Consider the following 9,865-nt stretch of genomic DNA (forward strand, 5'->3'; position numbering starts at 1 on the left):
GCGTATCGTCAAGACTTTTCTTTCAAGTCCGTGCTTTCTTTTCCTCGGGTGACTCCCAATCTAAACCTGGGGACGAGAGACAGTTCTCTCTCGCACCCCTTCCTCTAGAGCCGGCCTCCGCGTCGACGGCGACTGTCTCTCCACCTCTCTCCGACCAATCTCCTTTTTTCTCCAAACTGCGTCAAGCGTTTCTTCCTATTTTCCGGATATCGTAGGTCTGGCCGAGGCAGGCTTTCTGCTGGGCAACCCCAGCTGCACAGATTTCGCACGAGAGAACACCGTGTCTCGTCTGTGGCGGAGATGTCGGACTTCGCGTTTCCGGGGAAGAAGACGTCCGAGGGAAGGCTTCGGAGCGCGGAACTAGTGTCATTGCTGAGGCAGCTGCAGTGTCAATCGGCGTCCGGGCCATCGCCTGCGAGTCAAAATGAAGGATCCCACCGGAGTGCGAAGTCCCTCGCCTCCAGCTCGTCCGGCGTCTCCATGGCTCTTCTCCAGCTCCTGCAACAGCGGCAGCAACAGGAACAGAAGGAGTTGCTTCTTCGCCTAGCTGAGGACGGCCCTCAGGCACCAGGGAGAGAACGAACCACGTCCGCGGCGAGAGCTGCTTCCCGACAACCTGGCCTGTCCCCGGCGCATGCACCGACGCAGCTGGGCACCCACCCCGCCACTGCATGCGCGCTGGAGCCGACTGGGAGCGGCTTGCGCGCGCTCCCCGCCTCGGGGGTCTCCACAGCGGATGGGCCGCCGTTCTCCGAGAGCCGACCGCGAGAGGAAGGGCAGGCTCTGAAGCAGCTCTTCGTCCACCTCATGGCGGGAAACTCGCAGGGGGCGCCTAGGAGTCGGCAGCTTGCTACCAACAAAGACAGGGCTGCGCCTGCCTCCTCCGAAAGTTCCAATTTGCCCAGTGATCTCTCCGACGAAGCGAGCAGCGCGCGGGGTCTGCTGCGAGACAGCCGGCGGGGTGAACCTAGTCCAGGGTCGACTGTCCCTCCGGCGCGGCCTCCGCAGTCTGCGTCGGATTCTGACGAGATGAAGAGCGACAAAGAAGGCGCGAGGCCCTTTCCCCTCGCTGCGCCTTCTCGCCGGCTCCTCCCGTCTCACGAGAGAGACGGAGAGCAAGAGACCGGATCCGCAGGTCTGGAAGATCTCTCCAAGCTCAAATTACAGCAGCAGAGGCACGAACGGCTTTTGCGGCAGCAACTGGCAGCTTTGACGAAACTGCAAAACGACTTGGGGGGCAAAGATCGCGCGGCGTCGGCCGCGACGGCCTTTGTCTCCACGCGTCCCGGCGACTCAGGCAGCGGGACGACTTCCGGAAAGGCCCAGGCTGCGCTGATGCAACAACACCAAGCTCTTTTACAGCAACAGCGACAGCAAGTGCAGCAGTACCTGATCGAGGGCGCCGTGGCGGGGGCGGCTTCCGCGGGGGCGCAGCGAGGCGAAGGCGCCAAAGGGGGGCCATTCGCCGGAGTGTCTCCGGATGTGTTGAGGCATCAGGCTCCGGGCTTCAAGGGCTCCAGAGAGCCAAGCCAGGGCAGGATGGGGGACCTTTCCGCCTTGTCTTCGCTCACGCAGCAAGGTCTGCTCGGAACGTCGGGACCATCCGCGGCGGCGCTGAAGGCCTTGCAGCAGCGGCTCGCTGCGGCAGCCGCGGCAGGCGCAGCAGCGGCGGGGGGGTCTCTGGGAGTCGACACAGACGTTTCCTCTTCCGATCATGACGCTCAGCTCCTCTCGAAACTCCAGCAGAGTGTGGCCGTCGCCTCCTACAATCTTCTTCGGCTCTCGTCTCCGAGCTCAGCTGATGCGGCCTCCGTTCTGCGCGGGCTCGGGGAGACTCTCGGCCGCATCGGAACGTCGCGAAACGGCGAATCGCTGCCTAAGAAGACGGTCTCTGGGGACTTGCGATCATCGGCTAGCGTAGGCGGTGTTGGACCAGGCGGGCCTGCGGCGTACAGACACCGCAGTGAGCCTCAGAGAGACTCGGGGCTCAGCGGCGGGCGGCCGCCCCTCCCAGTTGAGGCCTTGGAGTTGGCCTCTGCTTTTCTTCCCCAGTCGCGAGGCGGAGGGGCGCTTTCCTCGGGTCGCAAAGCCAGAGCCGCGTCAGAAACGGACGTACCGCATGCGTTCGCTGTTCCTTTCCCCGCGCGAAACCCGACGTCGGCGGCTGCAGCCCCCCCTTCCAGTCTTGACGCTGCCTCTGCGTTGTGCCCCCCTCATCTACCCTCTCGTCACGGCCCCGCGTCTGCTCAGGCGGGTGTCTCCGGAGACACCTCGTCTCAAGCGTTCCGCGTGCCCCGTGCAAAGTCTCCCGACGACAGCACAGCTCGCGAGCGGGCGGCTGCGGCCGCGAGGGCGGCGGCTGTGTCTGCAGCTGCTGCTGTCGTGGAACCTCCCTTGGATCCTACGCGAGAGCGCGTCCTCAGGAAGCATGTGAAGGCCCTGCGCCCGTACTTTGAAGCCACGTTCGCGATGCCGGGCTTCTTCGGGGGCGCTCGCAAGGAGGGTGAGAGAAAGGGCGCTGCCGACGAGCCGGCGAATATCGAGCGAGGTCGTCTCGGAGGCGAGAATACTAAGGCGGAGCAGGCACACGACTGCGGGCAAAAAGAACGTCCCTGCGCAACGCCCGAGCCGAGGGGCGTGGACGCGCGGACCCTCGGCGACTCTGGGTCGGATGCACAGAGGGCGGATGAGCAGATGGAGGGCGAGGGGCAGGTTGACGGAGCTCAGCCTAAGGAGGAAAGAGGTGAAGAAAAGGGTGTAGAGAAGGAATTACCAGGCGACGGGTGGGTGAGCGAGAACGGAGAGAGGAATGGAGAGCAGAAAGACGGCAGTGAAGGAAAGGGAAACACAGCAGTGTCTTCGGGGCCTCACAATCAAACAACGGATTCAGAGGAGAAGGGAGAACAAAAGCGTTGCGGCAACGCGGGGGAGGGGACCTGTCTGGGGACCAGAGGCAACCCACAGTCTCGTGTATGCGTCTCCGAGTGCGGAGCCTCGATGGCTTCCGGTGACGGTCTTCCCCCTCTTGTGGCTTCTCTAGACGATCAGCTGCCTCCATTTCCTCTCGGCTCAAAGAGATCTGCGTCAAAGATGCAGGCGGCTTCTGGTGCACAGGCCACGCCGGGCGCCTCGGCGCCCAGCCGTGGAGTCTCAGACTCCCCGCACCTGAGCGTTCTCCGGTGGAGAGCGGATGCGTCTTTTCTTTTCTACGACGCCGTGCAACATCTCCGGGAGCAGTGCGGCCTTGCCCCAGACCCCGTTGTCTCCCGCCTGCTGTCTAGACACCCGCGCCAGGTCCGCCGAGAGGCTTCAGAAAGCAAGAAGGCGGCGCAGGACTCCCAGAAGAGGGAAGGCGAGAAAGCGGCTTCAGCTGCGGGGGCGGGGGCACAGGACGAGGGTGAAGGCGGCGAGAAGCGAGAGCCTCGTTCGTCGGCGTCCATGGAGGGAGACAGCTCGCGGTCACTTGCTGCCGCCGAGAAGGCTGACGCCGTCGACTCCGAAGCGGAACCGCTGAAAGAGAAGGAAAATGAGAACTCCCAGACTCAGTACCCACCGTCGCTGGCCGATGTCGAAGACTCTGTTCGTTCTAGCGCGTTTCAGAAGCTCGAAGACGCTCCGGAGACAGGACCGAAGGGCTCCTGTGAAAGACCTTTCCGCACAGAGAAGGAAGCAGGCCCTCTGGAGTCGCCAGACTCCGACGGATCTCCGGAAGACGAGGCGCTCTGGGACGGAGGCCCGCCCGCGACCGAGCGCTGGTGCAGCGCTCTAATTGGTGGGTGGGCAGCGGGTGCCAGACAGACGAGAGGGAAACACGGCATGCAAGAAAAGATTTCAGAAGACTCTCAAGAGCAAGCTCTGACCCGAGAGTGTCGGTCGACCACTGATGCAACGCCCGAGCTCAAGAGAGAGATCGCTGAGCCCGCGATGCGAGGCCTTACAGGAGACATAGGAGACAGGGATGTCGGGAGGGACCTGGTGGAAGCTGCGGGGGGGAGTACCCGCGATTCCTGGAAAAGTCTGCAAGCCGAGCAAGAGAGACTCGAGGATCTAACCATGCCTCACGTGGATATTCAGCGGCTGCCGCTCGAGTGGCCTCGAAGCCTGGCGGCTGTCTGCTCCAAGGTGAGTGAACTACGACGGAAGGCGAGGCGAAGAAGGAAAAGCGAAAGAAGCGAAGGAAGACAGAAGATAGGATGGAAAGCAGAAAAAGTAAGAGTAGCAAGAATCACAGATGACGGTTAAGAAATATCGAAAAGTTGAAACATGAGAGTAACGTGAAGAAGCCTAGAAAGGAGAGGGAAGGAGTGCAATACTTTCGGAGGCACACTGCAAAAAATGGTGTGTGGTTTCTGCTGTCGGTTCTCACGAGCTTTGGCCGACATGATAGTCATGCATCGTTACTCTTGAAAACACGAGCGCCCCAGTCCGATTATCTGTGTATCCACTCCTTCCTCACCGAGTAGGACTTTTCTTCCAAGTCTAAAATTGAAAAAGTGATGGAAGCGACTTTTCAATTCTATAGTAACGAAGTGATTCAACGGAGAGAGCTTTTTCTAGAGTACTTCTGATTCATTGCCGACGCGCGTTTGTCTTGTGCTGACAAGCGACAGAATCCAGTCCCCGGTGCCTCTCAAGGGCGGAGCGACTCACACCAAACACTGTGAAGCACAACCCCTCGGCCCTCACGTTTGTTATGGCATTTCCCCAGCTTCGTTGAGCACAAAACGCGTGGAATGCTGTCCCATACAGGATCCAAGATTTCTCTTGAAATCTCGCTTCTGAGCTGCAGTGGCCTTTGCTCTCTACAGGCTCACGGGTCCGAGTCTCGCGTTCCGGTGCCGGCTTTCTCGTTCCACGTTCTTCTGCTGAGAAACAACTGCAGTTGTATGCAGGATCCCTGGTTACGCGTAGAACATCATTGATGTGGAACAGCCTTCGTTCTGGGCACCCTTCCTTCTTGCCTTCAGGCTCTGCAGCAACCCGATGCAGAGAAGTCACATTCCTCTCTGGTAGCGGGCGTCTGGGACACTGTCTGGGGCGCCTGTCGGCACTTGTGGACCTCGAAGAGGCCTCGTCTTTGCTTTGACAATCCAGACGAGCTGGGAGAGACGGAGAGAGCAGAGGAAGGCGCTTCGAAGGGGAGTGAGGCGGCGAAAGAGGGCGGCGTCGGGGAGGTTCCGTCTCCAAGAAAGGCAGGCCGAGACTCTGACTCCTCCTCAACTCCAGCAGGCACAGGCGACGAGACCAAGCGCGTGTCGTCTCCGTGCAAAGAAGCGTTGGAAGGCCACGACGAAGAGGAGACCTGCCTGGTGTGCGAGGCGCTCTGGGCAGCTGCGGCATCGTTTCCCGACGGCGAGGAGGAGTGGACGGCAGAGCGGCGGCCGTTTCGTCACTTTGGACGGTGCCCCGCGTATGCACTTTCTGGGGGAAAGTTTCGAGTTTCGCATCCGACCGACGTAGGGCCTTCCGCCATCCCTGTCGATCGGAAAACGGAACCTGAGATAGCGGAGAGGACGCCCCAGCGTCGCCTGCATCTCTTGCAGGGTGAAGGGCCTCAAGACAAGTCACCGCGCGACGAAGGCGAGGCAAAGTGCGAGTCTGCTTCAAGAGACGGGGAGCCCTCCGCCTCGGCTTCAGTGGAGAAGACTGAGGCGGCGGACGGGCGCGGCTCAGCTGGGGAGACAAAGGCCGAAGAAGACGCGTCAGAAGGTAGTCCGAAGAGCCTGGAGAAGAGGACGAGTGAGCGCCGAGTCGACAATAGTCGTGAACGCTTCTGGCTGGCGCATGCACACCAGCCCGTGGCTGTTGACGTCTGGAGGCCGCCGCTGGCGCTGCTCGAGGAGCTCTTTGTCTCCGAGGTCGAACACGAAGTCGGCCGGTGGCGCGTGCAGGACATCCGCGACCGGCGCAGACAACGCGAAGAAGAAGACGAGAGAGAGGCGAGGGAGCTGCGCGAGCGCCTTGGGATGATTCAGCGAAGGAAGGCAGAAGCCGAGAAGGCGGAGAGGGAGGAAAGGGAAGATCCAAGAGATTCGACAGAAATCGAGGGTCTGTTCGAGGTCGACAGCTGGGAGGAAGAGTGCAGTCGACATGACGGCCGGCCTGGACCCGCGGAAGACGAAAAGGAATCGCGAGACGGGAACTCTGCGGTCTGCGTTGCTTCTCTGGGGTCTGACTCATGTTCGCCGGAAGCTCCGAAGGGCGGCTCCGAAGGCGCCGAAACGCTCGGAGACGCGTTCACGCAGGCGGAAAAAAGTCTCTTTGAGAAAACAAGGGAGGAGGCAAAGAAACGATGTGTAGATGCCTGGAAAGGCGCTCTCGGGGAACGAGAGGCCCAGGCAGTGCGGTGGATCAAACGAACTCTGGGTGAGTGGTGAGACAGGAACTAGCATGAATCTCATGTTTCGACCGGGTTTTTGCTGACAAGCTTGTTTTCTCTTCTCATGCGTCTCGCGGCTTTTCACAGCATCGATGCATGCTCTGTGCGCGGAGATCCCTGCTGCCTACACAGGGCATTCATATGCCTACATGTAGATATGCATGTATTTTTGTATGCATGTTTGCATGTATGTATGTGTGTATGTGTGTATGCAGTTTTTTCCCTCTAGTCTGTACTAAAACGCACATGCGTGGCATGCGTAGAACGTATTTGCTTGCACATCGCTCCGAACCCGCTGTCTCTGCTTCTGTATCGTCGAATGGTCGATACGGACTTCTCTCGCTGTCGAAATGTTCCTGTCTTGTCCGAGCTTGCTGTACGCGTCTCGGTGTCTACCTTACCATCAGTCTCAAATTCAGCACGGAATGCATGACTCCCTTGTTTAGTGCTTACCTCAAAGCAACTTGGCTCTGTACACACTACAGGTTTGTTTACCTGCGGTTTCACCGGACTTCCTCCTTCGTCTGGGTCTGCCTTGTTTTCAGGTTCGCGTGCACTGCGTCGGGCGGCGTGTGGCCTGTCTCCGCTGCCTTCTGTCTCTTGTCACAAGTCTTCTCGCACCATGTCTCCCTGTGGGGCTGAACAGGTGACGGTGAAGGTCGAGCCTCAGGGTCACACTAGCAATCCCCCTGCGGTTTTGCCATTGACTCCGACGCAGACTCTCTCGCTGCGCTTCGTCAAAGGAACGGAAGAAGACGGTTGGGCGGTTTTCGCTGCGTCAGCCGAAAAGGAGACAGGGTATGGGTCGCCTGGGGCATCCGCCGAATCGCCTGAGGCGCCCAAAGAGGAAGAGAACGGAGGGGTTCCCTGCAAAGGAAAGGACCCCGACGAAGGCGGCGGTCTGCTTCGTCGGTTCCCTCTGGCGTCTCTTGGATTCTTCCACGGCTGCCGCCTGGCTCTCGAGCTGATGCGTGAGAAAGGAAAGTTCGACGCAGAAGAGACGCAGAGCAGGGAGTCGGAGGCGCCGGCCCCCGAGGAAGCCCGTCGACAGAGCGATGCGCTTCGCGAAGAAGAAGAAGAGCTTCGGTGTCTCCTCGCTCAGCACTCCGCAGGCGCGTCCTCCAGCTGGCGATGGTGGCGCGAATTCACTGCCGAGAAGGAAGAAGAGAACCTCGCGGTGTCGGCCCTATCCCAGCTGCCGCCGTTGTTCTCGCTGGCGGAACGCACCGGTGAGGCAGAGGAGGAAGCACCGGCGCCGAGCGAGGACGAGAAACCAGTCGAACGCACTCTGCCTTCCAGGACGACGCGCAGCTCACGGCTTCTCCAGGAAAAGCTCGCGCAGCTTAACGCTTCTCGTGCGTCTTCTTCCCTTGCTTCTTCTCTGGGCTCCTCAGCCCCGGCAACTCCACAGGCGGAGAACGGGAAGGCCGGCCGTGCTGGCGCCGGGGCCTCGCAGCGCGGGCCGGGTGGAGCAGCGACCGGACAGGGGCGTCAGGCCGGCTTCGGCGCTTCCAGTAGAAAGAAGAAAATCCGGGTTCTGGTGGTGGGTCGAGACGATGTCTCGGACGTGACTCAGGACTGCAGGGAGTGGCTTCTCCGGCGTCTGCGGCTCTTCGGACCAAAGCGCGCGCGCAGCGGTGGGGCGGCTCCACTGGAGGGTCGGGGGGCAGATCTGTCGCTTTTGCGGGAGATGCGCGGAGAGACGCAAGCGAAGAGAAGGAAGGTCGACCAAGCAGAGACCGGCGAAGAGACAGGGTCCGTAGGTGAAGAGACAGGGCCCTCAGGCACAGACAGACGCCCGGCTGACGAAGACGGGGGCGTTTCGTCAGTAGAGACTGCGGATGATGTTCGAGGAAGAGGGGATGTCAAGAAGACAGGAGGAGAAACGGGTATGTCTTCTTCGCCAACTGCGGGCGTCGTGGAGCGAGGAGAAAATGCATTTCAAGAAAGCAAGAGCGAAAGCTTTGAGAACTTCAGAGGCAGACGCCCAGAGGGCGAAGTGGGAACCTGGCGCGAGGGAGTGAGAGACGAGGCGTCGTCAGAAAGAGTGGAGAAAGAGGGGGCCGATGCATGCAGTGCATGCAGACTCCGTTGTTCTGGAAGATCGAAGAAGGATCTTTCCTGCGGGAAAGAAGACCAGGAAGAGCAAGAAGACACCCCCCAAAGAGCAGTCGACGCCTCTTCATCTCAAGAAGAAGGGCCGGGCGCGGCAGTCGTGCGTGGAAAGCGAAAACGAACGGAACATGTGTCTCAGGTGTCTACTTCGAGTTCTTCAGGACGCGCTACGCGTCTACTGCTAGAACGCCTCTGTGAGCTGCGTGCTCACGCCTCAGGGGTCGGGCCGTACAGCGGCGGCGAGAGGCTTCTGTTGCGCTTTCAGCCTGAAGCCTCTTGCTCGGCGTCCCCGTGTGAAGAGAAATCTGAAGACGGAGGAGCTGACTCACGCGAGCCAGGCGGCGCGTGGAGCAGCGAAGGCGAAGATGCCAGAGGCCCCAGAGACCGCGAGGCATCCGCTCGGAGACACACGGTAAGAGACAGCGGGGCGCGTGGCGCTGAAGGGAAGTGAGTTTATTTTTCTAGGACATGTCCTGGGTGGCATTTGAAGTATCCAGCAACATTCGCAGGACTCTCGACTCCTCCTCAGGACCGCTACGTACACATGTGCGAACTTTTAAATAGTTATATACAGAGTACAGGAATACGTGAACACATGTAGACACATATTCACCCCTAAACGGGCGTATATATATATATATATATATGTATATGTATATTTATATATTTGTGCGTCGATGTAGCTATGGAGAAACGTGTGTTTGGCAATAGATCTCTGTATGTGTTGACATATGTGTTTGTATAATGGATTGTTCCATGAAGATGGGTCGCTTGGGCACTAGGACGCGGAGCTCGTGGAGTAGAGGTCATTTTGGCAAAAGAAACGTGAGTTTTAACCCCGACATGAATGCCTTTTGTTCTGTGCTCTCACAGGCAAATACGTACTCGCTTCGCCACCGTCGCCGCTGCTCTCACTCGCCGGTTCTGAAGGGCCACCGCCAGAGTCCCTCCAGTTCTTCGCGTCAGCACGCCCGCGCCGCTGCCTACGCTGCTCAGGATGCATGCCGACAGAGGTCTCCCGACGCGTCTCCGTCTGATTCTCGCGAGGCGTTTTCCTTTTCGCTTTCCCATCTGCGAGGCGGTCGCGTTTTCGGAGGCAAAGGCTCCACCGCTGGCCTCGCTCACAGTCTGAATGCTGCATGCAGTCCGAGGCATCGGTAGTTTCCTTGAGGACGAAATTGTCTGTGCGTAACTGTATCAAAGATTTGAAACCCTGCCAGGCTTTTTCTGCTGCGCGGTTAAGCAGCGACTGGTTGTTTTCGAATGGCATGTTGCTCGCAGGACTTTGCCATCTTGTGTTTCCTCAGAGTTTAATTTGCGAACTGCCTCGCATGCGGCTGTGTGTAGCCTTCTGGAGGCAGCGGGAAACTT

The 9,865-nt window shown here is 59.6% G+C and overlaps 1 protein-coding gene across 1 annotated transcript; it reads left to right on the top strand.

Moving 5' to 3' along the window:
• Window positions 1-300: 300 nt before the first annotated feature.
• Window positions 301-9,655, top strand: TGME49_255300 (hypothetical protein; the record flags this gene model as incomplete). The annotated part of the gene is made up of 4 exons (XM_018781098.1): window positions 301-4,122; window positions 4,968-6,366; window positions 6,925-8,906; window positions 9,368-9,655. The coding sequence occupies 4 exons, from the start codon at window positions 301-303 to the stop codon at window positions 9,653-9,655; spliced, it is 7,491 nt and encodes a 2,496-aa protein (XP_018636933.1).
• Between the last annotated feature and the right edge of the window lie 210 nt (window positions 9,656-9,865).

The sequence above is a fragment of the Toxoplasma gondii genome, chromosome VIIb, assembly GCF_000006565.2.
Source record: "Toxoplasma gondii ME49 chromosome VIIb, whole genome shotgun sequence".
In the NCBI taxonomy this organism is placed as follows: domain Eukaryota; phylum Apicomplexa; class Conoidasida; order Eucoccidiorida; family Sarcocystidae; genus Toxoplasma; species Toxoplasma gondii.